This window comes from Mauremys mutica, chromosome 24 (genome assembly GCF_020497125.1).
Source record: "Mauremys mutica isolate MM-2020 ecotype Southern chromosome 24, ASM2049712v1, whole genome shotgun sequence".
NCBI classification, from domain to species: Eukaryota; Metazoa; Chordata; order Testudines; family Geoemydidae; genus Mauremys; species Mauremys mutica.
In genome coordinates, this window is record NC_059095.1 from 3,580,839 (window position 1) to 3,607,864 (window position 27,026).

At 66.9% G+C, this 27,026-nt stretch overlaps 1 protein-coding gene across 2 annotated transcripts; it reads right to left on the reverse strand.

Moving 5' to 3' along the window:
- FCHO1 (FCH and mu domain containing endocytic adaptor 1) lies at nt 1-26,982 on the reverse strand. 2 transcript variants are annotated; one of them, XM_044998398.1, is made up of 29 exons: nt 26,897-26,982; nt 20,300-20,366; nt 18,485-18,569; nt 14,665-14,756; nt 14,403-14,477; nt 13,973-14,114; nt 13,284-13,436; nt 12,981-13,085; nt 12,661-12,759; nt 12,161-12,257; nt 11,869-11,913; nt 11,499-11,571; nt 11,363-11,384; nt 10,867-10,924; nt 9,655-9,836; nt 9,297-9,321; nt 8,673-8,735; nt 8,185-8,236; nt 7,765-7,856; nt 6,908-7,483; nt 6,184-6,296; nt 5,332-5,437; nt 5,040-5,151; nt 3,476-3,631; nt 3,251-3,383; nt 2,767-2,966; nt 1,475-1,539; nt 902-1,066; nt 1-568 (listed from the first exon to the last, which is right to left on the reverse strand). In XM_044998398.1, exons 3-29 carry the CDS (start codon nt 18,509-18,511, stop codon nt 546-548), a joined length of 3,051 nt encoding a protein of 1,016 aa, XP_044854333.1. In that variant the 5' UTR covers nt 18,512-18,569; nt 20,300-20,366; nt 26,897-26,982; the 3' UTR covers nt 1-545. The 2 variants fall into 2 exon arrangements, with proteins under 2 accessions (XP_044854333.1, XP_044854332.1); XM_044998397.1 differs by having other exon boundaries at nt 20,300-20,369; nt 26,897-26,980.
- Nucleotides 26,983-27,026: the final 44 nt, after the last annotated feature.

A 27,026-nucleotide genomic window follows, 5' to 3' on the forward strand; every position in this document is an offset into this window, starting at 1 on the left:
GACGCCGGCAGCAGGTTTGTCCTCAATCGTGGCAGGATGTCAGGGCAAGGGAGAAAAGGGGCAGCGGAAGCAGACAGGGCGTTTTATTAGAAAATAAAGTGTTTATTAAAAGGGTGACACCCCCCCCACAACTCCCCCTCCTCCCCCACCCAGCAGCTGGGAGAGTGAAATGCTCTGTTCCATCACCAGGGGACGCCCCGGGTACAGCACGGAGACCCCAGCTTGGCCGGTGGGGGGCAGGGGAGGAGTTAGGCAAACGGGGGGCAGGGCTGTTCTCTGTCCAGTGCAACTCTGAGCTGCTCGTCCCGTCCAGGGGCCGGACCCCCAGCCCAGCATGAGCCCAGCAGCATGGCTCCTCCCACCCGTGGTGGCCGGTCTCATGGGCCAGGGGCCGGAGCCCCACTCCCCTCCCCCCAGATCTGACTTTGTTCCAGTGTTTAAAAATCCAACAGCAGAGAAACCCCCGGAGGCAGCAAGTGGCTGAACGAGCGAACGGCCGCTGGGGCTTTAAAACCAGGAATGAACAGGGGGACGAGCGCAGCCAGTCAGGAGCCAGCCAGATAAATGCCTAGGAGGAAACAACAGTGAGAGGTGGAGACAGACACCAGGGACAGCCCCCCCCCCCCGACTCCTCCACTCCCCTGTGCTCAGATCATATCCCCCTCCCTGGGATCCCTTTGTTATTACAGCTTATTACCCATCCCACCCCAGAGCAGGCCACATCGTGCCAGGCACTGTAGAGAGACAGGCTCTGGCTCCAAAAAGCTTCCAATCTAAACAAAGGATGAGAGGGGAAACTGAGGCACGGCCATGGACAGGAGGGGGGAGGAGTTCTCCACGTGCAAGCAGGTGGAAGTGTCCTCTCCCTCCAACAAGGGACGTGCCCAACTGCTGTGGTTACCTGTGGCGAATCTCTTCTTCACCAGCGACATCCTGTACCCGCTGCCCGCCAGCTCCACCTCCACGCCCGACAGGGTGCTGCCCTCGCCGGTGAACTGGGCCGCCACGGGGCTGGGCTTGCTGGGGCCGTGGAGGGGCTCCCAGCTGGCGGAGAGGTGGCCGCAGCCTGGGGACCGAGGCAGAGACAGACGGTTCAGACCCTGCCCACCCAGGGGAGAACAGACTCCAGAGCAGCGAGCCGGGGGGAGGGGCTGGCACACCCTGGGGTGGGGGGTGGCAAGGAGGACAGCTGCTAAGAGCCACTGGCCACCCTTGCCCTTAGCTCGCCCAGCAAACCCTGGTCAGAACCAGGAGCTGGCGACTGGCCAGCAGGAGGCGCCGTACCCCGCTACCAGCCCCCTGCAGCCCCCCCAGGAGCCACTACGGCCTGGGGGCATCAGGGCCAAAGGCCTCGGGTTTGCAGCTCACACGCAGCCCCTGGCAGCCCCAGCGCTGGAGGGAAGGCGGCTCAGACCCCCCCCACCCCGACACAGCTGCCCCCCTCAACCTGCTGGGGGACGCTGAGAGCTCTCACCGCCACGATCCGGGGCCCCGGGAACGTCCAGCAGCCTCCACAACAGCCGCTTCTCCTCCAGGTTCCTGCGGGAGGAGAGAGACGGGGGGATGTCACCCCGCACGCAGCGCCAGCCGTTACCTGATCTCCCCTCCCCGCCATGGGCCCCAGCCGCCTCCTGCCCCCCCTTCCCCACCCCCCGGGGCTCCCAGCCGCCTCCTGCCCCGCGTCCTCCCTCCCATGGGCCCCAGCTGCCTCCTGCCCCCCCTTCCCCACCCCCCAGGGCTCCCAGCCGCCTCCTGCCCCGCGTCCCTCCCCCCCATGGGCCCCAGCCGCCTCCTGCCCCCCCTTCCCCACCCCCAGGGCTCCCAGCCGCCTCCTGCCCCCCCTTCCCCATCCCCCAGGGCTCCCAGCCGCCTCCTGCCCCGCGTCCCTCCCCCCCACGGGCCCCAGCTGGCGACTGCCCCCCCGTCCCCACCCCCAGGGCTCCCAGCCGCCTCCTGCCCCCCAGGGCTCCCAGCCGCCTCCTGCCCCGCGTCCCTCCCCCCCCTCGGCCCCACCCGCCTCCTGCCCCCCCTTCCCCACCCCCAGGGCTCCCAGCCGCCTCCTGCCCCCCCTTCCCCACCCCCATGGCTCCCAGCCGCCTCCTGCCCCGCGTCCCTCCCCCCCATGGGCCCCAGCCGCCTACTGCCCCCCCGTCCCCCCCCCCCAGGGCTCCCAGCCGCCTCCTGCCCCGCGTCCCTCCCCCCCCTGGGCCCCAGCCGCCTCCTGCCCCCCCTTCCCCACCCCCAGGGCTCCCAGCCGCCTCCTGCCCCGCGTCCCTCCCCCCCATGGGCCCCAGCCGCCTCCTGCCCCCCCTTCCCCACCCCCAGGGCTCCCAGCCGCCTCCTGCCCTGCGTCCCTCCTCCTCCCCATGAGCCCCAGCTGCCTTCTGTCCCCCCTTCCCCATCCCTCTTCCCCACCCCCAGGGCCCTCAGCCGCATCCGGCCTCCTCCCCACCATGGGCCCCAACCACCTCCTGTCCCCCCTTCCCCATCCCTCCCCCGCAGGGCTCCCAGCCGCCTCCTGCCCCGCGTCCCTCCCCCCTATGGGGCCCAGCCGCCTCCTGCCCCTCCTTCCCCACCCCCCGGGGCTCCCAGCCTCCTGCCCCCATCATCCCTCCTCCACCCTAGGGCCCCCAGGCACCTCCTACCCCCACCCCGTCTTCCCTCCCCCCGAGGACTCCCAGCTGCCTCCTGCCCAGCCCCTCCCCACCAACATGCCCCGAGTTTCCCCCAGGCCTGAGCCCCTGCAGCCCCCCCCCCGGCTCTCACCAGCTGGCTGCGGGCTGCAGCCGCACATTGGTGACTGGCTCCTCCACGGGCAGCAGCACCTGGACGTTGGTGAGGGGCCTGGGCGCGGCCATGGCACCGGCGTTGTACCCGTACTCCACGCTGACCTGAGTGGCGGCCGCGGTGCAGTCCCAGCGCACGGTCAGCTGCAGGGGGGCCGCGCTTGGGCCCAGCTTGGAGAACTGCCAGGGGAGCAGAGAGCGGCTAGAGGGGCCAGCAATGGGGGGCTGGGAACAGCTTCTGCTCCCCTCAGAGCCCGGGGGGGGAGCACAGGAGTCCTGGCTCCTAGCCTCTCCCCCCTCCCCGAGCCACAGAGAGAACCCAGGAGTCCTGGCTCCCAGCCCCACCACAACCCACTTGACCCCACTCCCCTCCCAGAGCTGGGGAGAGAACCCAGGAGTCCTGACCGCGCTGCCTGACGATAGGGGGATCCCGAGCGGGCGGGACGTCCCCGCTGGCGCCTCACCTGGTACTTGAGAAGGGCCACGTTGTAGTAGGAGGCGGCTGGGGCCTGCTCCGCCTGCTTCTGCAGGTGCCCGGTCAGCGCCGGCATGTTCAGCCAGAAGTCCTTGGTGCTGGGGTCGCTCTGGGATGGGTCACTGCGGGCGGGGAAGGGGCGGGTCAGACAGGCTGGGACGCAGCCTCAGAGCCCCGCGAAGCCCCCGTGGCCGAGCCGGCCCCACCCCGGTACCTGTACAGCAGCTCGGCGCTGGGCAGGAACTGCTCGACGGGGGCCGTGTTGAGCAAGCGGAAGCTCAGGACGGGCGGGGCCGGGCTCCCGCTGAAGACGCGGACGATGCCGGCAGGGAAGGACATGGTGAGCTCGCCTGTGATCTTCACCAGACAGCTGGGTGGGGGGGAGGGGAGAGCCAGGTGTTAACTCAGAGCCCCCCCACCCCGGCAACGGGCGGGGAGAGCTCAGCACCTCACGGCCTGCAGGGAGTCCAGTCCCCCCACCCCCCAGGGGGATTGTGGGAATGGAGGGAGGGGATCTCCCAGGTCCCCAGGGCATTGGGGGGGCCGGATCGCCCATCTTTCCCATTCCCACAATTCCCCGGGTCTCGGGGGTGAGGCAGGGGGATGGGAGATCCAGCCACCAGGTCCCAGCTCATGCCAAGGCCCCTAGGTCTCCCCGAACCCTGACAGATCCAGGGCTGGACCCGGCCGGGCTCAGCGTGTTCGGGGGGCCAGGAGGGGGATTAGGGTTATAAGCGGCCAGGCTGCCCATGTTTGCTGTGTCAATGCAAAGCGCCGGGCAGGAGAGAGCCAGTGCCGTGTGCGAGATACCAGCCTCCCGCAGGAGGGGGCTGGGCCTGTCCACCCCCCGCCCAGACCAACCAGCGAGGGACATCAGAGGATACAGGGCTTTGCCTGGGCTCCCCCAACCACGGCAGGAGACGTGCCCCTGTGTCCTTGCAGCTGGAAGCACCAGGCGGGAAGGAATGGGAAGTCCTAATGAGGAGGAACAGGATCTTTTACGCTGCTTGGGCCCCGGGGGGAAGGATTGCTGGGCAGAAGCAGATCTCCAGGGCTTGGCCTGGGTTAGCCCCCAAGGACACACGGAGCTTGTTTATCACAGAAGCTTCTGTTACTGTTGGAAGCCGAATTGGAAACTGGTTTGTATGTATCTCCGTCGCCTGCTTTACCCTTGTCAATAGCGCGTCCATTTCCTTTTCCTAGTTAGTGAATCTTTAGCTAGTCTAGGATCAGGTTGGCGACAAGGGATCGGTGCCAGATCTCAGGTGCAACTGACCCGGGGCGAGTGACTGGTGCTTTGGGGCTGGGAGGACCCTGCCTATTGGTGTGATTTTTGGCAGGAGGGACCAGCTCACCTGAGTGGCGAGACAGAGCAGGGCACCCCAGGGGACAGGCAGTGACGGGGTGTGAGACGGTGGTTGGTGAGATCGAAGCACAGAATCCCAGCCCGTGCGGGGCAAGCCCTGCTTCCCAGTGGTCTGCCCTGAGCTTGGCACCACGGGGCAACATGGGCGGGGGGGGGGGGGAGAAAGAGATGGAGAACCGCCCCCCCAGCGCCCAGCGGGATTGTGGGAAGGGGCAGGGAATGAGAGATCCAGTCCCTGTCCCCCCTCCCCGGTGCCCCATGAGATCTGGGGGCAGATATCTAACCCTGGCACTCCTCCGAGCTGTCTCTTTCCCCCGCCCCATAACCAGGGAACCCCTAGGCTGGGCCCAACCGCCCCAGGGTTCAGGGAGCCCAGGCTGTAAGCGAGGCTGGGCCTCCTCCCCCACCTTACCTGGCGGGGTCCTGCCCCTTGAAGTAGGCATGGACGTACTCGGTGAAGGCGGTTGCCACGGGAAGCGCATCCTGGGATCCCAGCACCACGGGGCTGGGGCCTCGGGAGAGCCCTGGCGGGTGGGAGGGGAGGTGGGGTCAGGTCCAGAGCCCCTGATTAAACCCAGCCCAAAGCTCCCCTTCCCCTCCCTTGGCTTAGGCCCCCTCCCTTCCATCCACAGGTTCACCCCCTGCCCCCACCCCGATGCTCGGGGCGAGCCCCTGCTGTCCCCCGCGCCCCCCGGGGTACGTACCGAGCGCCGGCTGCGAGACCATGAAGAAGCTGCGCTCGCCCAGGCTGGCCGGAGCGGAGTGGGAAGGGCCAGAATTCCACAGGGGGGAGGGGCTCAGGGAGCGGGACTGCAAAGCCAAGGGCAATACTTCACTTCCGGCCCAGGGCTGGGCTAACCCACCAGCAGGGCAAGGAGGGGACGGGAGAACCCAAGGGCCTGGGGTCCCAAATGGGATCGTTAGCCCCATTGTACAGGTGGGGAAACTGAGGCACGGGACAAGACTGGGACTTGCCCAGGGCCATCCAGCGGGTCAGGCCTGAGCTGCAAATAGAACCCAGGAGTCCCGGGTCCCAGTCTCCTGCTACCGCCGAAACCTCGCTTCCCTCCTGGACCCACCGCTAACGGTTAGACTCCGCAGGAAAGCATACGCCTCCCGCCAGGCAGGAGAAACCAGCCACCGCAGGGGATCTGTGCAGCGCCCCCCGCGTGAGCTAGCGTCTGCTCCGGGGTCGGCCACCCTGGAGACCCGAGGTTGGTCATGGCTGGTTTTTCCCTTGAGACGCAGCGGGGCTGGGAGGAGCCTTTAGCCTGAATCCGCCTCTTTACAAGGTGGAGAAATTCCTCAGTCTCCCGCCTGTGTCACTCCAGCTCCAGCTCCGGGTCGAGCTGCAGCTCTGCTCCCCAGCCCCCGCTAAGGGTCAGCGACGCCAGTTCCTTGCAGAGCACCGCGCTGGGACCCAGGTGATCGGGGTTCAAACCCCAGCTCTGCCAGACTCCCTGGATGACAAGTGACTTACGCGCTTTGTGCCTCAGTTTCCCCATCCCTCCACACACCCCCTGGCTCCCTGCCAACACGGAGCGGGCGCCACCCACCGGGTCACTGTGGCTGCAGGCGGCCTGCCCCGTTGACAGCCTCTTCGTCCTGGATCGCCGTGGGGGGGCCACCTTGGGGGCGGTGCTGGGCGGGGCGGGTACAGGGGGCGGATCTGCGGAAGTACAAGGCAGGGTTGAGAGATGGGAGGGTAAGGTCCGTCCCACAACACTGCGGGGGGGGGGGTGAGGCACACGGGAGGTGGCTGGGGGGGGGAGGAGACGCAGGGGCAGGAGTATGAGCCCCAGCAAAGTGCCAGGGCCAGGCACTCAGAGGGGTCAGGCCAGGAGCTCAGGAACCAGAGTGGGTCACATGGGCAAGCGACTCAGCCTGGCACCTAAACTGACACGTTTCCTCCTCACTAGGAGCGCCAGGCGGGTAGGATTGGCCAGTGCCTGAGAGACCTGGAGCGAGAACAGTGGGGCTGGCGCCGGTCAGGACTGAGGGGCATCAGCAGAGCTGTGGGGAGCCCAGAGCTGGGATATCGGGGGGCTGCAGAGTGGGATCGAGCGGCACAGGCAGAGCTGGGGGGAGCCCAGGCCTGCGATAGCAGGGGGATATCGGGATTGAGCGGCACCGGCAGAGCTGGGGGGAGCCCAGGCCTGCGATAGCAGGGGGATATCGGGATTGAGCGGCACCGGCAGAGCGGTGCTCTGGGAAGCAGGGAGCCGGGCAGCAGGTCCTTACACAGCGCCCCCCCTGCCCCACCCCCAGGGCCGTACTCACCGGGCTCAGCCTGGAGCTCAGGAACCGCCGGAGAGCTGCTGTCTGACAGCCTGGGGCCGGGCCCCTGGGGAGTCCACGGGGAGGGGCCGGAGGGCTCCCTGCAGCTGGGGGGCAGCGGAGAGGACGAGGAGTTGGAGGGGGGGCAGGCCCCATGCTTGCAGGGCTGCAGGGCCTCCTCCGCGACGGGACTCGGAGGCCTGGCCACCCAGGCCTGGGGGTCCCCGGAGGGGTCGGGCGAAGGGGCCGTGGCGCTGGGGCAGCGGGAGTCGTGCTGAGACCCCGCCCCCGAGTCCTCCCCGCTGGGCTCGGAGCCGAAGGCGGCAAAGCAGGGGGGGTCCTGGGGCCACCCCGTGGGGCTGGCGGGCGGGGGCAGCCAGGCGCTCCGCTCCTCCTGGAGCCGCGGGGACCCCTTGGCGGCCCGTCTGGCGAGGGGGCTCTGGGGCGTCCAGGGCCTGGAGTCCGGCGAGGGGCCCGTGGGGGGGTGCGAAGGGGAGTCCAGCCCCGAGTCTTCCACGTTCTCGGGAGACGAGGAGGAGAAGGGAGACGGGCTGGAGCCCAGGCCGCAGGCTCGCGAGGCTGTGGAGACAGGGTGACGTTCCCGTCACAGAGCTGCGCCACCGGGGGGAGCCAGCGAGGGCTGGGCCTCTGCCCCCCAAACAGAGGGCAGCTTCGCAGGGCTCCGCACAGGGGCTGCGCTGCACAGAAAGGCCAGCGGGGGGAGCCCTAGCTCCGAGCTGAAGCCAGAACCCAGGGGTCCTGGTCCTATTCCCAGCTCTCTCTCATGCTGTGGGATGTCCCCGCCCCGCTGTGCCTCAGTTTCCCCTCCTGTGAGGTGGGCACCAGCAGCCCACGCGTACCTGGGAAATCCTCCGCTTCGAAGGCCGACTCCAGCGGGGGCCCGAACAGGGCTGCGGAAGGGGCTGCGTCCGGCCGGGGCTTCCCTGCGGAGCTGGGGACGGACCAAAGCAGGGAGATCAGCGGGGCCCCACGCACACGGTTACTCCTGGCCCCATCCCGTGCCCCAGACATCCGGGGCGCTGGTTGTGGGGAACGCCAGGCTGGGTGGGCCCTGCAGCGAAGGGGGCCCGTTGCGGCCCAGTGGGGCTCCAGCACGGGAGGGCCTGGGAGCCCCACATGAGCTGACCGCGCTCCGTGGGGTCCCAAAGCCACCCAGCAGCCTGGTGCCGGTGCTCTGGAGAGCAGGCGCGTCATACAAGGACTCTGACGTCCATCCCTCCCCTGAGCCCTCCCTGCCCACGCCAAGGGCACCCCGGTACCTGGGAGTCCACGCGGCGGGGTGGGGGGGCTGCGGCTTCCCAGGCTCCTCACCTGCAGGAAAGGAGATGGATTTGAGTCAGGTCCCAGCCCCCAGGCAGGGCACAGAGCCATCACACTCCTCCCCCAAGCACCCCTCCTGCGACGGGCCACAGCCCCCGTCACACAGCTGGCCCCACCAACTCCCCTTGGGCTGGTGAAAGCTTCTGGGGCTGCCTGCCTGAGTCTGCAGAGAGGCTGAACCAACAGGATGGGGGGGAGGGGGTGCTGCCCCGAGGCCTCTTACACGGGCGTTAACTCTGACCCCTACTGATGGTCAGCTTGATCTCATTATTAACCACGTCACTGCTGAGCCTTTGGGAAGAACCATCCAGCTACTCTAGCATGCTAGAGCGGAGCATGTGGCCAATGGGGAGGGGCTTGCAAATCGCCACATTTCCCTCCATGCGCCCCCCCCCCACCCACCCACTGTCTCCAGTCACGGCCTCACCTGTACCCAGGGCCATGTCAGAGCCCACGTCCACCGTGACAGTCGTCGGTACCGGTAAGTGTCCTGGAGAATAACCACATGGAAGGCGTCACGGGGGCCCCGGGACTGGAACCTGGACAGCTCCCGACACAGCAAAGTGAGAAATGACCCCTCCTCTTCAGAAGGGTGGCGGGGAGGGGGTGTGTGTGTCATGGTGCCCGCCAGCGCCCCCTGCAGCAGGGCCCATGCTCTTGCACCCAGATGGGAGAGTCACTCCCCTAGGGGCTGAGCAGTGCTGGGGTCATGGAGAAGGGCTGGCCCCCAGTTATCCAGGGCACCCGGAGCTAAGAGCTCAGAACTGCCCAGAGGGCCGGGGTGTAGAGCCAGCCTCTGGGGGGTGCTGCCAGGACAGGATTGGGACCCGTCTCCCCAGACGGGTGCCCTGCGTGGAGCTCCCCACATCCAGAGGAGACCCTGTGCCCCAGTGAGCGCCCCCTGCTGGGCAGGTCCCTGCCGCATGGCCCATTGTACCCACAACAATCTCCCCCCACTCCACCCCACCCGGGTTTGGCATCTCCACTGTCCCCCCCACTCGGCACCCTCTGCTTCAGAGCTGGGGGGAGTGCAGGGGGGACGACGACTTACTGCAGGTCTGTCTCTTCACTGTGCCCTGCGAGAGACAAGGGGGAAGGGGGTCATCAGGGTGGCAGTTAGCAGCCCGGCCCTGCAGCCCCCAGCCCCACGGCCACCCCTCCACTTCCCCCCAGCCCCAGAGCCACACCCCAACTCCCTCCTCAGCCCCAGCCCCACAGCTACCCCTTCCACTCCCCTCCGGCTCCAGCCTCAACCCCATGGCTGCCTCCTATAGTCCCCCCACAGCCCCACAGCCACCCCCTCCCTCCCCTCCCAGCCCCAGCCCCAGCTCCACCACTACCCCCTCCCAGCCACCAGCCTGGTCCCATGTCACTGCGCACCCAGAGGCTCCCCGCTTCCCCCAGCTCACCCCGGTGCTGGGGGGCAGGGGGAGGTTCCCCACCGTCGCTTTGAGCTGCTCCACGGCGGCCTGGCCACTGCCCACAGTGTCGCAGGGCTGCAGGGGCTTGATGCGGACGTAGAACTTGCGGGGCTCGTCCTCGTCCTCGTAGTCCGAGTCGCTGGACGAGCAGCCGTGGGTCCCGCCCGAGCCTGAGCCAGGGTCAAGGGAGAAGCCCCCGGGAGCTGGGTCCCTGCCTGCCATTCCCCTGGCCGCCCACTAGGTGTCGCCTCCACCCCAGCTCACTGCATCGAACCCAGGAGTCCGGCCCAGGCGGCCTGGCGCCCAACCCTTGCCCAGCCTAACTGGTTCCCCGTCCATCAGCCAGGCTGGGCTGGGTCCCCCAGAGGCCCAGGTTCTGCTCCCGGCTCCACCCCCAACCTCCCGGGGTCCCTGGGCAGGTCCCTGCAGCGCTGGGCTGCAGCTTCCCCCTGCGAAGCAGGGTCTGGAACTGTTCGGGGCAGTGCCCGTAAGGACCCCCCACGCCGCATGCCCCTAGCTCACAGGGCCCGTGCCGGGCGTGGATCTGTAGGGGACAGGCCTGCCGGGCCGGGGCTCCCTGCCACGAAACCGGGGGAGCCCTCCCCTGAGCCGAGCCTCCATCTCGGGGGCTCAGCCCAGGCCCTGCTGCGCTCCAGAGCCAGCGGGGCTGAGTCCAGCCTGGTTCCCCCGGCGCAGGGGATTCGGAGACCGAGTTAGTGCAGCCAAGCAGGGGAGCTGGATGCCTGGCACCTCTGCCCCCCATCTGCCAGGCGGGAGAGGAACTGGCTGGGCAGGGGACCATGAGCCTGTGTCTCCCCCGACCACCCTGCACGAGGCTGAGGCAGCACACGGCACCGCAGACGAGATTAACCCCCGGCTGGCCCTGACCCCCGGTTCCAGCACGGCCCTGACCCCAGCCCTCCTCCGCCCTGCCCGCTGGGCCCCATCCGGGCATTCGCCCTGCCAGCCGGCCCTGACCCCAGCCCTGCCTGCTGGGCCCCATCCGGGCATTCGCCCTGCCAGCCGGCCCTGACCCCAGCCCCCACCCCCCCGGCAGCCCCTCCCACCCCCAGCTGGGCCCCATCCGGGCACTTGCCCTGCCAGCCGGCCCTGACCCCAGCCCCCACCCCCCCGGCAGCCCCTCCCACCCCCAGCTGGGCCCCATCCGGGCACTTGCCCTGCCAGCCGACCCAAGGATACTGCTCTGGTTGATGTCAGGCCGTACAGTGAATCCCTCCTCATCCACATCTGGGCAGGTCTGCGGGGGGACAATGCAGCGGGGAGGTGAGTCAGAGGACACACGCCCCACCCTGCCCGGGAGAGACCCTCCCTCCATCACCCATTCAATCCCAGGAGCATCGACCGGGCCTGCCAGCGAGGGGCACGGCAGGGGCTGTGGGTCGGGCCTGAGGGGCACCAGCAAAGCTGGGGGGAGCCCAGGGCTGGGATGGCAGGGGCTGCTTGTCGGGAGCGTGTGATTTCAGCATTGCAGAACCCCTGGAGCAGGGGTCTCCTCACTGCCCCCCACTCCCAAACTTCCCAGGCGGATGCCGCCCAGCCCCCCACTACCAAGAGCTGCTGGGCCCCAGTGAGTCTGGCAGCAGCATGGGCAGGTGCCAGCGAAGGAAGAAACCAGGCCGGATCCACCCCCCACTTCCCCCCAGCTGGCAGCTGGTCACCCAGGGCGGCTACTCACCAAGTCAGTGTCTGGGGACTCCCTGGGGGGAAGAGAGAGAGAGAATCAAACGCCCTGGAACTGCCCGGAGCAGCCCAGCAAGGGCGGGGGAGGGTGGAGGGGGAGGGTGGATAAGGAGGGCCGGGGGGGGGCTCACACAGCGTCTCGCTCTCGGTCTCTCCGGCTCAGCCCGGGGATGCGGAAGGCTTTGCTGAGGCTCCTCTTGGGCCCTGCGGGGGACAGAGCGGGTGAGCAGCTCCTGGCGCAGATCCAGTCCCTCTTCCCAGAGACGGCTCACCCCCCCGAGCCCCCAACCGTAACCCTAACCCTGGGCCAGGACAGCCAGGCCCTGGGTGCTCCCAGCTCCTCCCCACGGACATCACCTCTGCCGCCAGTCCGCCCGCCCAGAGCCCTTCCCCAGAGAGGAGCCCAACGTCCTGGCTCCCCTGCCCCTCTGGCCCCGGGGCTGCCTCCCTCCAGGCCATGCCCCAGCACCCAGGGGCTGCCAGCTGCAGAGACGTACTTGCCTTCCTGCGCTGGGGCTGTTCTGCACTCGTCGAAATCCAGCACACCTGCCAACAGAGAGCAGGGCAGGGGTCAGCCCGGCAGAGACACGCGCCCCTCCCGTGCCCTGGGGAGCACGCCCTGCCCCAGGCCCCGTGCAAAGCGTGCAAGAGAAAGCCCCGCCCCTCCACGTGCAACAGCGCAGGCCCTGCCCCTCAGCCCCATGCAAGAGTGAGCCCCGCGCCTCCACGTGCAACAGTGCAAGCCCCGCCCCTCAGCCCCACGCAAGAGCGAGCTCCCCCATGTGCCCCTCACCCGGCCTCTCGCGCCCGGTGCCCTTGCTCTCAGCGAATCTCTGCAGCAGCGTCTCAATGCCGATGTTCTCCACGTTCTGCTTGAATTCCTCGTGCACCTGGGGGGGGGGGAGGGGAGAGCTGAGGGTGCTGTGCTCATCTCCCTGGTGACTGCCCAGGCCTCCCTCCCCCATTCGCTCCCCACCCCCAGCAGCGCCTACTTGGGGCAGGACGAGATTGTGTGGGGGTTACAGCTGCCCTCTCCTGCACCCCCCTTCCCACTGCCCCCCTAACACCCTCCCCCCCCAGTGCACGCACCCACCCCCCCACAGCTCACCCTCCCCTGCCCCAGTGCACACACCCGCCCCCCCCACGGCTCACGCTCCCCTGCCCCTGTGCTTGCACCTGCCCCCAACTCCATGGCTCACCCCCCACACCCCAGGGCACGCCCTTGCCCCCCTCTCCATAGCTCACTCCCCCCCGCTCCAGGGCACACCCCCCACACCCGCCCACGGCGCTCACCTGTCCGATCTGCACGTGCGTGTCCTCCACCGAGTGCGAGTAGGAGCTGATCAGCCCCTTCATGTGGCGCAGGTGGATCTCCTCCAGCTGCTGGAACCGCTGCGGGGGGAGCGGGGGAGCAGTTAGATGTGGGGGGCTGTGCAGAGGCTGGAGCTCCCAGCGATCCCAGGGGCATCTCTCTCAGGCGGGATGGTGCCCCCCTCCCAGCCTGGACTGCCCCACACGAGACTTGAGCCAGATACTCTCTGCACCCACACCCTGCCCCTGCCCCCCCGACTTCCCCCCACGTGTCCTTGCCCCGCGCCCACCTCCCCACTTACCATGGCCGAGTCCAGCATCCTCTGCTCAAAGTCGGCCCGGGCGATGTTGTACTTCTCCACCGCGCGGCGCAGGGCCTCAGCCGCCTTCTTCGACTTTCGCTCCGCCTGGCGGGGGCAGGACAGTAGGGGGCTGGGAGCGATGGCCCAGCTGCTCTGCCCTGCCACGGGGAGCGGGCAGCAGGGCAATCCCCCCTCGTCAATGGGGCACTGCCCTGCCACAAACACCCCAGCCCCCCATGCCAGTCAGCCCCCCGGGTGATGGGCCACTGCCCCCTTCTGCCCCCTGCCCTGCACCCCCAGTACCTTGTCAATCTCCTTCTGGTTGGTTCCCTCCCGGCGCAGGCGCTCGGCCTCCAGGCACTTGCTCTGATAATTCTCCTTGCACTTGGGCACGAGCTGGGCGACGCCCTGCAGCAGCTGGATGGCCTCCAGGGTCCCTGACACCTCCTCCTTGGACTGGGGGGAGCAAGAGAGGGGCCTGGAGACGTGGGGGGGCATGGGGAGCTCCCCCCCAAATGCCCGTCCCAGGGACGCCCCCAGTGGGGAATTCGGCTTTCCGGGCCCTTTCAGCCCTTGGCATCTCAGCCTGCCAGGCGAGGGGCGACTGGCCCAGTGAGAGCCAGGTGCAGCCCACCCCCCGCAGGCAGGTGCCCGGGCAGGGCTCCCCGCTCTGTGAGCGTGTGGCACCCAGGCAGCCACACTGACGGCAGCCCGACGGGCGTAAGGGGCAGGGCTCCCCGCTCCGTGAGCGCGTGGCACCCAGGCAGCCACGCTGACGGCAGCCCGACGGGCGTAAGGGGCAGGACTGAACCCAGGCAGGGCTCCCCGCTCCGTGAGCGCGTGGCACCCAGGCAGCCACGCTGACAGCAGCCCGATGGGCGTAAGGGGCAGGGCTCCCCACTCTGTGAGCGCGTGGCACCCAGGCAGCCACGCTGACGGCAGCCCGACGGGCGTAAGGGGCAGGACTGTACCCGGGACAGGGCGGCGGGTACCTTCTTGTGCGCTTTGCCCTGCTCGTCCCCGTAGCGGGCGATCTCCTTGAGCAGGTCCTGCAGCTTCTTCACCAGCTCCAGGTGGCAGAGCGCCAGCTTGTCGGAGGAGACCCGGAACACCTCCCAGAGCGGCGCGAATGTCCTGCCAGGGCGGAGACGCAGGCGCTGAGAGTGGGGCCCCCACCCGGACCCCTCCAGAGACCTCACACCACCCTGGGATGGGCCACTGGGCCTGCGGGCGGTGGGAAGGGCCTCTGGTCCCATCGGCACCTCCCGGTGGCCAGTGCTGAGTGGGGAGCAGATGGGGGCATTGGAAGGGGCCCCCCCATCTCCACAAGGCCCATGCGGCTGGGGAGGGCGGTATTCCAGCAGTAGGAGGTTCATAAAGCAACGCGCCCCCCCCCGCCCCCCAGCTCACTGCCCCGCTCACCCGAGCTGTGTGCCATTGGTGGCCATCTTGGCCATCTTGGCCATGGACTTGCCGTAGGTCTCCTCCACGGTGGCCCTGGAAGCAGAGAGGGGCGGGAGCATGAGGGGAGCGAACGGGCAGTGCCCGGGGGGCAGCGCGGTGGGGGGGGGCCCGGCTCCACTCCCAGGGCACTGGGCTGCGTCGCCCCAAGCCCCAGCTCCCCGCTGGCCCGGAGCCGGGTGCCCCCCTCGGGGCGGGACACGCTGGGGCCCGGGTGCCCTACCTCTCGCGGACGAAGTCGGCCAGCTCCTTGGTGGAGACCTGCCCCTGCTTCATGTTGTGGTACAGCACGTCGAAGCCCTGGTGCTTCTCTCCCTGCAGCGGGCGGCAGAGAGCAGAGGGTGAAGGGGGCAGGCCCGGCCCGGCCCCTGGGCGCTCTCCGGTGGCCGGGGCACCTGGGGTCCCTGGCTCTGCTGACAGGACCCCACAGGGAGTCCCCCCCCCCCGGTCAGTCGCTGCCCATTGCCTTCCCTCTCCCCAATCCACAGCCCCAGCTCCCCCTGCCCCATGGTGACAGGGAAACCCAGCCAGGCCCAAACTCTGCCCACCCCCCGGCTCAGCGTTTGCCAGGGAGCCCCCGTGGCCACTAGCGCAGAGCAGCGGCCGCGGGGGGCAAGGTGGCAGGATGGCATTTGCCAGCCCACCCCAGCACTTGCTGCAGGAGGGAGGGGCGCCGTGGGGCTGCCCTCCCTCAACTCTAGGATCCCCTGGACTATTTCACCCCTCCCCCCAGGTCAGCTGCTCCACCCCCGCCATCTTGTAAACAAACCAGCCACATGGCTGCCCCTCAAGGGGGGCGGGGCGGTGCAGGCCACAGCCGCTGTGCAGAAAGGCAGGAGTCCGGGCAGTGCCGTGCAGGGAGAGGGGCCGGCGGGCACCTGCTCAGTGCCAAGCTCCAAGAGGCACGTGGTGCCAGCCCCGCGCGGGAAGCTGGGAGGGCTCCCACTCACGCTCTGGGGTGGGGGTGGTACGGATGCACCTTCCTGCTACCTCCGCTCCTCCCGGAACTTCCCCTGGCCAAGCGCAGGCACCACAGCCAGGGCTGGGCAGGGAGGGAACAGGCCTGGGTGGCGGCGCTCCCTGGCTCTGTGCTGGAGCTGGGCATGAAATGCCCATGGGTCAGGGGGGTCCCTGCACCGGTTACCGAGGGGGGCTGTGGGCGGGTGAGCTCACGAGTGCCCGTGGACAGCTTGTTCCCGCCCCATGCAGCAGCAGCCACAGCTGCTGGGGAGACAGGCTGGAAGTACAGGACGTGAAGGAAATTTGATCCCACCCCGTGCCGGGTAAGAAGTGGGGTGTGCCAGCTGGGACAGAGGTGGGGGGCAGGAGGGTAAGGAGATGCAGCAGTTAATGAAGGCTCACAGCGCCACTCCCTCCCAAGTTAGCAGCACTAGCCCCGTGTTACAGTGATGGGGAAACTGAGGCATGGGACAGGGACGTGACTGGTGCAAGGCGGGAGGGGCAGCCTTTGACCCCAGGCCGATGCGCGAGGAGAGGGGGGCAGGCAGCAGCCGGCTCTGTCATCGGTGGCTGGGACTGAACCCAGCAGGGAATGATGGGCCGGGGGGGGGGGGCAGTTCACTCTGGCAGCCTCCTGGCAATTCGCCTGCACCACCAGCACCCACGTGTGCCCCAGCCCAGAGCACTGGGCATGGGAGGCAGGACTCATGGGTTCTAGGCCCAGCTCTGGCAAATACCATCCACCCCGCAGCCTTCCCGAGCTGGGCTGCGGTCGGCACGTCCTTGGCACCCCCTGCCTCACACCCCTGTCTCTGGAGATCCCGGGGGGGAGGGAGGGAAAGGGGGCGCTGTCACTTTAAGAAAGCTGCCTGGCAGACCATTGGGGCGGCAAAGAGAGAGCCGCGCACGGGGCTGGCACCAGCACCCGGGTCCTGTTGCTATGGGCGATGCGGTTGCCTAGCTACAACTTTGCCCTCCTGCTTATAAACTGGATCTGGGTTGAGGAACACGAGGGAGGGGGCATCATTGAGGGGGGGAGGGGAAGAACGGAGACACCCCCCCACACCTCCCGGGCGCTGCGTGAGGCCCAGCTGCAGGCAGGCGGCACCAGGCTGGGCGCGCTCGGACCAGGCAGCGGGCTGGTGTCGGCTCACGTCCGAGCCAGGCCCACCCAGCCCAGGCCCGAGAGATGGAAGCGACCCATAGCGGCTCACCCCCAGCTGCGCAGGCCGGGGGGTGCCCCCCTCCCGTCCCAGTGGGGCTGTGCCCTGCGGCCATACCAGGCACGCCATTCTCTGGGCAGGCGAATGCCCCCCAGCTAGCCCCACCGGAGCAGCCCACGCAGGGGAGGACCAAAGCCGCGTCGTAGCCTGGCCCCTGGCTCCCAGATCTGTGCTCTCTCCACATCTACCCCTGCCCAGAGTCTAACGGGCTCCTTGCCCCTGTACCTGGGGCAGATCTCCCCCTTCAAGGCTACAGCCGGTTAGAAATCTCCCCAGCACAGCCAGGCATCCAGGGCCAGCCTGTGCCTGCCTGCAGGGTAGCCGCGGGGCCCGGCTCGCCCCACACAACGTGCATCCATCACCAAGGTATCTGGGCAGCTCTGCAGCCCTCCCAGGGCTGTCCCCCTTCCCAGCAGCAAGCCGCAGAGGTGGAGAGCCCCTAACTTCCCGTGGCTGGAGGAAAGAACCCCCCCCACCCTCCACACACACACACCCCATCCCGAGAGCACAGAGCCTGGGAATCCCCCTTTTTGGCAGAGTGGGCGTGGACGGGGCGAGGGGAAGCCCAGACCGGGTGTTACAACGCACCAGATGGTCAGAGCCACCCAAGCCAGGGAACTCAGGGCCAGCAGACCCGTGGCCATCACGGCCCCCGGCCTCTGGACTGCATCGCAGCCCCTCCCCCAGCTCCGCACCAGGGACAGCCTACGTCCCCTGGCTCCCAGATCTGTGCTCAGTCAACTGGGCCACATCCGCCCTGCCGCCCCACAGGGACGGTCCCAGTTCAAAGCCAGTGTACAGCAGGGACAGTCAGCCCCACGTTTCCAACTGGCACAGGGGCAGCGCGGCCTAGGAGACAGGAGCGCGAGTTAGAGTCTGGTGCAAGGGGAAATCAGGACTCCGGGGTTCTCTTCCCAGCATTGCCACCAATCTGCTGCAGGACCTCAGGCAAATTACTGCCTCGGTTTCCCAGCTGTGTAATGGGGATAAGACTCCAGTAGCTTTCCTGAGGAGGGGCTATAGGATCAGTTATCAGGCTAGCGAAAACTCTGGCCATGTGCCCTGCAGGATTCTCTGCCAGCCAGAGTCCAGGCCTGGCTCTGCACCCCTCTCTCTTCTGTCTCCAGCCTGGCCAACAACGCAACACTCCTTCCTCTGAATTCATCCTCTGGTTCATCTGACCCCTCCAACCCAGCATGCATCCTTCCCCTGGCCCCACTGGGCGGGGGCTCACCTGCAAAGGGATTTAAACGCAGGGCACCCACCTTCCAGCAAGTAACGAGGTCCTTGTGTCATGCCTCGGAAAGTCTAATCCATTAGCAGTGGCAATGCCCCCCGCTGGGCATCTCCCAGGGCTGGTGGCCAGAGCTAGCGTCCAGCAGCCTCCCAAGCCAGCCCCACCCCAGCCAGAGGGGGGCTTTACACTGTCCAGGGCAGGCGCACACCCCAACGCAGACCCACACGCCGCAGCCAGAGCCCAGCTCTGCTTTGGGACCCAAGGAAGCAGCAAGTGCCAGCTGGAGCCAGAGAAGGAACAAGCCCCCCCGTCCTCCACGCAGATCCGATTCCAGACCAGGGCCTCGGCGCTCCGCGGCGGGAAGGGCCCTGTCTGGTGGGAACAGATCCATCCCCATGCCAGCGCCAGGGGCCGCAAACCTGGAGGGGGAGCAATGCACGCTGGGATATGTAGTCTTGCTAGGCTCTCCCTCCATCTGGGCTGCCCCCACCTTCCCCAGCAATTGCTCCCCGGTCAGCTCTGGGGTTTATGGACAGGACCCGTCTCTCCAAGGACGCTAAGGAACAACCCGGCTCCATTCGAACCGCACAGGTCAGAGTCCCAACCCCCACGGAGACACTTACCCAGAAATGCTCCCCAAAACAGGACATCTTGGAGCTGGGCGGGACGACGCTCCCTCCCGGATCCCGCAGCTCAGCTCTCCGGCCTCTGGAGCAAACACAGAGATCAGGTGGTGCCAAGGCAGGCTTCTTCCCGTCACGCCCCACAGGGAGCACGGCGGGACGGAGAGATCTCTGCTCCGGGGGGGGGGGCGGAGGAGGAGGGGGGAGCTGCTTAACGAGACGACAAGGGGACAGGCCCACAGGGACACCGGGGAATGGGTGTGATACACAACCGCTCGAGAGGTTAAAGCAAGGCAAGCGGGGCGTCAGGACTCCTGGGTTCTATTCCCAACTCCAGGAGGAAATGGGATCTAGTGGTTAGAGCTAGAGGGAACTGGGACTCCAGACTCGAGTTCTATTCCCAGCTCTACCAGGCTTGTAATGGTTAACTGGTCCAGTGCCTCAGTTTCCCCACCCCCCAGGCACAGAGCCTCTCACAAGGGCAGCCTGCAGACAAGGACTCGGGAGACCTGGGTTCCAACTCGGATTCTGCCACCGACTCCCTGCACGAGTCAGTGCAACCCCGTGCCTCAGTTTCCCCACTCGAAGCAGGACCGGCCAGCCTCCCCGCAGGCTAGCAGGGATCAGCCGCACCCGCATGATGCTCAGGGGGCAGAGCTACAGTCTAACGGGGGCGAAGCGCTTTGGAACAGGGTGCACGTTTCTTTTCAAAACTAATCAGCTCCCAGACCCCGCGCTGCCGTCACCATGGAAACAGGCCGTTCTTTGTATCCCACACTCGCTGGAGCCGGAGAGCGGCTGTGCCTGCGCGTGCCGCCCTGTCCTCACACCCCTGCCACCCAGACACCCGCTCCGGTCCCTGAGGCACCGGGTGGCTCTCTCCAAACCCGAGAAGGTTTTGGACCCCGGCCTGAGTCCCTGCACGCAGGGAGCCTCCCTCGGGGCTGGCACAAGCCAACAAGGAGGGCTGATCAGCGCCAGGCAGCGAGCAGGTGCTAAACGCCACGGCAAGGACCCAGGGGTTGGACGCTTGAGGAACGCGACCAGGGCTGACACCGGATACGCGGCTGAATAATGAATGAGGCTCCGCCGCGCTCCCGCAGCACCTCTGCCCGCCGTGTCACAGCGCTTCACAGGCAGCCGCTCACCAAACCACCTCACGCCTGGGGCACCTTCCCCATGAGGAAACTGAGGCACGGGGCCAGGCGTTGCAGAGCGAGTCAGAAAAGGGAACAGAACCCAGGAGTCCTGATTCCCAATACTCCCTCCCCCATCCTAGCCACTAAATCCCACTCCCTTCTCAGCGCTGGGGAGAGAACCCAGGAGTCCTGGCTCCCTGCTGCGCCCGCCGGATTGCTGGAGCCCCCAGCTCAGAGGGGATCCCTGGGCCATATAACAAGGCGAGGCACAGGCACGACTTTGCAGAGACCCTCACAGCCCACCGGGTCCCTAGTTCTCTAGCCCAGGGGTGGGGGCACACCTGGCTGGCCTGTAACCGCCCCCTGTATCACCTGCTCCCGCAGCGTCGTGAGGTGGGCCTGGGGTCTCTAGTTCCCAGCACGGCACCACGGTCCGTGGGGGCAGCCCCATCCCCTGGGCTCGTTCACAGCCCCCCCAGCTCTCCTCCCAGCCTACCCCTCCCCCTCCACGCAGGAGAGAAAAACAGGAAACTAGAAAATCTTTGCGTGCTCAGTTTTTTCCTTCTCTCTTTCGGGCCTTGGGGTTGGGCAGGGGGCAAGCTGCTTGGTTCTTGCCCCGGTGCTGAGCCCTGGCCCCATCTGCACCAGGGCCAGCCCCCTGGGCCCCCAAACTCACCCAGCACTGACGGGCGCACGGTCCCGGCTGGTTCATCCTCAGCTCTGTCCTCCTGGGGGACCCAGCGCTGCTGAGAGAGAGAAACCAGAAGTTAGCACAGCACCACTTCCGCTGCAGGGGCCCGGGGGGGGCCACAGGCCAGTTAAGCAGAACCAGCACCTGTGAGTGCCTGCTGCCCCCGCCCACATCCCTGGCCCAGCCTGGCGCCCCAGCTCCTCTTCTCGTCTGGCTGGCGCATGCATGACACGAATGGGCAGGTCTCAACCCGGGGCATTTCCTAACCAGCCCCTTCCCCCCCCAAGCCACAGCTGCCCCTCCCACACACGTGGGGCTGCTCTGCACACTTACCACTTCCCATCCCCGGGGCTCAGGACACTTTCTAAAGGAGAAGAACGGTTGGGGAAACTGAGGCACAGAGAGGGACCACAGCTTGCCTGAGGTCACACAGCAGAGCTGGGAAGAGAACTCAGAGCTCCTGAGTCCCTGGCCAATGCTCTACCCACCACGCCCCGCTGCCTCCGGCCTAGTCACACTCACCCCCAGGCACTGAAGGCTCGTGCCCCCCGCCCCCACACACTGTCCACTCTACCAGAGACACCCAGTGAGATGGTGCTTCCCGTCCCTGCTAGCCCTACCTCTCCACAGCAGCCTCACGTGCGCAGACGGGGTGCCGGGCACAGGAGCAGGGAGGGGGACCCAGACAGGAGCAGAGCGGAATCCACTCCGGGAGCAATGACCCAGCGTAGAAATCGATCAAACCCGCTGCCCTGCCCGGCCTGTGAGCCCGGGAATCAACATGCGGCACCTGCCTGTCAGGGGGAGGAAGCTGGAGGCCCCTCCGCCAATGCTGGGAAGCAATCGAGGCAGGCTGGGACGCCAGCCAGGCACAGCCTTACACCGCACGGGGACGGGCTTTGCAGCCAGACTATCCTAGATGGGCCAGAGATTCCAGGATGCACCCATGGCAGTGCGGGGATGGCACCCAAGAGCTGGCAGCCTGGCATCCCCTGCACAGCCCCTTGCCAGGCAGAGGGGACGACTCCACCAGCCCTCTTCTCTGACGGGCTTTGGCCTCCCAAGGGCGGCAAGAATCCGCTGCAAGTGTTGGCGGGGGGGAGGGGGGAGGCTGGAGCCTGCTCCCATTCCCAGCCTGGAAGGCACTGTGCCAACAAAAGGGTTCACATTTCTACAGTCCCTCCTCTTCCCCCCCGCGCCTCGGCCAACGTGATCCCTGCTCATCGGTGAAATGCAGCCACCTCTGGGATGGAATGTGGCAGCTGTTTAACCGCGCACAGCAACGCGGCACACTCCAAAGAGCAGGGAACCCCCACGGCAGGCTGGGATGGACACAGCCCCCCGGCTGCAGAAGGGACGGAAGCTCCCCAGGGCAGACTCTCACCAGGTCAATGCAGGCTGCACCCTGGAGCTCTGCGTCTGAGCCATAAGACCCTCAGATCAAGTCTCACAATGCCCCCACCCCTCCGCCTTGCCAGGCAAACTGGGATCTTCTATGCACACTACCCACAGAGGCTGGCAAGGCGTGGCTCAGGCCATGGCACGGCACGGGCAGCTGTCAGCGCTGGTGCCATCTCCACCAGCACAGGCCCAGCAGACGCTGGTCACCTGGCAGCACAGAGGGGAGTCAGAGGGATCGAGAGACCCTAGCTGCCTTGTGACTCCCCTGGGGTGCCCCAGGGCCGGTGCCAGACTCACACTGCCAGGATCTGACCCGCAGGGGGCGCAAACACAACCTGGAGCGGGGCTGGGAGTCACACCCGCTGGAGTCAGCCCGGCATTTAGGGACAGGTACAGCGGCAGCCCACGGAGGGCGCTGGGCTGGGATGGCAGGGGGCTGTGGGTCAGGACTGAGGGGCATCAGCCGAGCTCTGCCAGGGAGAGGAGGGGGGTACATTCGAACTGCCGCAGAGGGAAGCTTGGCACAACACCCACCCCTGCTGCCAATCTCTCTATTTTACAAGCACTAAAATTAACCCAGAGAAGATGGAAAAGGCCCAGAGTGCAAGGAACAAAGTGAACTGGGGGGGGGGAGGGGGCGGTAGCCTGATTGGGTCCAGCAGCGCCGGCCCCCAGGGCAGCAAGGCCTGTGGCCAGGAGTCACCAGGTCCAGACGGGTCTGCCCCGGCCAGCGGATATCAGGGGCTGGGGTTTAAACATTAACCTCGCCCCAGGCAGAGCAGGGCAGGGAGCACAGAGCCTGCCTTCAACATGGGGATACCCCCCCTCCAGCCACCTCCCCACTCTTCTCAGTACCAGGCCCCCACCCCGAACGCCGCCCCCGCCGCATGCCCCCAGCGACTTCTAGGGCAGAGTACTTGGTTCGAGGTCCTTGTATCTCCTCCAGGGTACTTGGCCCAGTTTCGGGGGGGCAGAGTGGGTGCAGGCCCCTGAGTGACTCCTCCCATCGGCAACGGAAGCTCGCAGGGAGGGGCTTGTGCCATCAGGCCCATTGTGTGCACCTGGCAGGGGAGTTGGACGCCTGGGTCCTTTCTCCCCAGCTGGGGCTGCTCAAACCAGCCTTCCCTCCCTGAGTATCCAAGAGGCCCAGGACAGTCCCACATCCTAGGAGGAGCCGTGAGGGGATGGTGGGGCAGGGCGCTGGCTGGAGGGCTCCCCGGTCCCCGTGCCCCAGCAGTGGAGGGGTGCACAGAGACGGGGGAGCAGGGCACGTTATTGCCAGCCCATCCTGGAGCCATACCCAGGAAGCGACGCCTCCCACTGGCTCCTTTCATGCCCCCGCCACGGCAGTTGTAGGCACCGAGACGAACCCCAGCACCCCCCGCCCAGCAGCTCCTCGGCCCTGGGTCGCTCCAGCCCGTCCCTGGCTCTCAGCGGAACTGACAAGCCACAAACTCACTCAGGGCCAGGAGTCAGGCGAGAAAGGGGCCCCAGCGAGCAGGGGCCTTGTCCAAAGCCCACAGGCTGGTCCTGGGGAGGCTGGCCAGGTGTCGCTAGGCCGGGACCATCGCTGGGGCTCCTTGGGGATACACGCCTGACCCCCTAACCCCACTGGCTTCTCTCCACCACGACCCCAGGACCTGCCAGCCCAGCACCCGAGCAAAACTTTGCCCTTAGGCCTCATCTCCACCAGGGTGTTCTTAGCTCCCTCCCGGTTACCAGGCTTCCGAGCTCCCTCCCTGCCTTCGCCACGACCTGCTCACTCAGGCCAGAGCTACAAACTGCCGTGTCCACCCACCGCTTTGACCTCCTGCCGGCTACCTCGCGTTCAGAGCATCCCTTTTACTCCCTTGGGGGAGACGAGGCCAGAGACACCTGCCACCCGCTCCCAGAGGCATCGCTCCTCCTAGAGCCAGAGTCCTGCCAGCTTATGCCAGGGCCGAGTTTGGCCCAGCCAGGTGAAGTGACTTGCCTGAAATCACTCACATCCATGGCAGGGCCTGGAACAGTATCCAGGAATCCTCCCCCACACACACGTGCATGCCCTGATCTCTAGGGCACAGGCATTCCAACCCCCAGCGCCCCCAATCCCGAGGCCCCTGCGCTAGGCACACGAACGCACGCCCGCCTTTGATTTTCCAGGTGCCCCAGTCAAACCGACCAAACATCTTCAGATGCTGCAGCCACGGGGAGACGTCTCCGGAACCCAGCGCCCAGCTGTGCAGCTCCCAGCTCTGCCCCGGGAGGAATGGAGGGGGGGACCGAGCTGGGGAAGGAATTCAGCTCTCCCAGCTAGCAACCAAAGCTGCATTGCTCCACGGGGTCATTCCAGGCCAAGCTGCCCCTCTGGGCAAGGCCTGAATCAGACACAAGAGGAAGATGCGCAGGGCTGGGCCTGCGGGGCACCAGGCTTGGCAGGAACCGGGCAGTGCGCTGGAGCAGATTAACACAGAAACAAACAACAAGCGTTCGTCTCAGCAGCCTGGCACTGCCCGCGCCTCCCGCGTGGACGCAGGAAATGAGCACACCAGGCCCCGATCTCACCCCCTTCCCAGAGCAGCTGCCAAACCTCCCCGGGCAACTGGTATCACAGCAAAATTGCATCAGGAAGCTCCCCCCACCCCCGGTCAGTGCTTGGCCCTGCCCCCTCCCAAATGCCAGGGCACAAAGCCTGCCAGGGCTCTAGCTCTGGTCCTGCCAGTCAGCTTCCTTCAGTCGCTGGCAAAGCAGGTTTTCCCTGGCTCAGATCCAGGCGCGGGGAGAAGCTGCAATAGGAGAACATGCCCCATCGCTGAGCCAAGTGAGCCCTTTCCCACTGCCCTCGCCGGCCCTCTGGGGCAGGGGAACCCTGGAGGGGCTGGAACAAAGCGGCCCACGAGGCTTTCAACCCTTCCCAACGATGGTCCCAAACTAGGAGCTTTACGGCTGAAACTGGCCTGAAAGCTCTGCCGAGGGCAGGCAGGGCTCTGGAGCTCTCAGCAGATCTAGCACTTATGTCTGAGGAGGCAAAGGGGCCCTCCCTTAGCTACAGCCATGGGAGCCACTGCGTGCCAACCCTGTACTACTCTACCAGCCTCCGCCTAGAGCAAGACGTGGCAGCACTTCCCCACTCAGCACGTGCCATGCTTGCAAAGTGGGCAATACGCTGCCCTCTAGTGGCCGGTGCATGGAGGATAACACTCTACTACTGCTACCAGCTAATGGCATTACCCCTTTGGCTCACTCAGGTCTGGGCTGAAGATCGCAGGTTCAAACCCCGCTTGGATTGGCACCAGAGCAGGTGGAGCCGGAACGGGAGATGAGGAGCAACATTATTGGAGCTCGTCAGAGAGGGCCAGGGAGCAAACCCAGCCCCACCAGCCTGAAGCACCAGCCCCGGCAACGGTGCTTCCAAGGATCCAGTCACGGCGCGGACTCTCAAAGGATCCTCATCCACCGAGATGACAAAGGGCACAAGGCCCAGACAACCCGAGCTTCCCAGGGAATGAAATATGCAAGAAGGTCACTGCAGACGCATCCCAGGAGGGGCAGGGAGGCACGATGGACCTCAAAGTCCCCACCGCACACTCGCTCCAGGGAAAACGGGGCAAGGAAACCGTGGGTCATGCCAGCCCAGATGCCGACAAACGCAGCTGCTCTCCCCCTCCCGAAATGTTTCCACCCACCTGAGCGTCACCCCTTCATTCAAAAGAGAGGATCCGTGCATTTGCCAGGAGAGCTCCGGCCACCCACAAGCCCCTTCGCTCCGGAGGGCGTGCGGCACACAACCCAACCCAGCGAGCGCTCCCGGCGGCCGCCCACAAGCCACATCCAGCAAGCGCTCCCTGTCGCCCCACGTCAGAGGTATCAAACGGCGCGTGCTTCCATGTGCGTGGCAGATGAAAGAGAAACAGAATGTTTAAACAGCGCCTCTGAAGAACGCTTAGCGAGCTGGCGCACTTTCGGCTCTGCTTCTCCCACACGCAAGCCGCGGCGCGGAGCCAACCTGACAGGCTCGCCGTCGTTCAGGCTTCGACAGAGACAACTGCCTGGGAAGACGTTCTCCCCACCCACCTTCCCCGACGTGCAGAAACCTGCTGGCATCTTGCACCCGCCTGAAGCCAGCCAAGGGGCAACCGCTCACCCCGCTCGGGGATCACGTCCTGCATGTGTGCCAAGTAAGGTTGGGGTTAAAGAACCCCCCCAACACACACTCACAAAAATCCTTCCACACCCCTACAGCGCGGGATGAGAAATCCAAATCCGCTGCAAGGATCAGACAACGGGGGAGCTCAGCTCCGAGTCCCCGTATCCAACAGCCTTCACCTGAGGGCGCAAACACCCGCCCCGAACCTGCAGGGCTGGAAGATTTCAGGCAGGTGGCTTGGCTAAGGCAGCTCGGGAGTGAATCCCCCGGGCCGCAGGGCCGCCATGGAAGACACTGCAAAAATTATTAAAAGCATCTTCCCAGAGAAGCTACGCACCTGCCAGCCCCCCCCCCCCCCCACGATCCCCCCCAGTCTCACCTTCCTATCACCTGGCTCGGCTCACACCCTCCCCCGGCCCTTGCCTGCTAAGGACAAACACTGGATTTTTCCAGGCCAGATCCTCAGCTATGTGATTATTGCCTTCAGTGGGGATGCATGGGGCCCACATCCACCAAACGGGTGGAAGAGGGGGAGTCTGGCCCCCACTGGAGCTGGGGACCACAGCAAACGGGGGAGGGGGGAATCTGGCCCCCACTGGGGCGGGGACCCACTGACACCACCCGGAGGAGGGAGAGGAAAGTGGCCCCACACAGAATTCATTTGATCCTCCCTCTCCCATGACAGACAGACAGACAGGCACCTGCCCCCCACCCCCGCCTGAGGGGGAGGCTTGCGGGGCGCCCAGTCCCTGCCAGGGGTCTCAGAGCAGCAGGACACCCCCGTGCACACCCCATGCCCACAGAGGGGGACCCCACGCGGGATCGGCCGCGGGGAGGGAAGCGCAGCCGGCTCGCACGAGGGAGGGGCGGCCCCCTATATGGGGGGAGCAGTGGGGCGCACAGAGGAGCGCAGCTCCCCGCTGGCCCCCCAGCTCCCCATGGCGAGGGCAGGTCACGGGATCCCAGGGGAGGCCTCCGGGGGGGGCCCCACCCCCGACCGGGCCCCGAGTGGGGGCCCGGAGCAGCAGCCCGGCCCCTGGGCAGGTCGCACTCACCTCTCCGAGCCTCGGCGCCGAGCGCAGCCGGACGCTCCCGCCCCAGCGCCCCGGCTCGGGCTCGGGCTCGGGCTGCAGCCGCCTGCCCGCCCCGCAGCCGGCCGGGCTGGAGCGGGGGCGGGACCCGCGC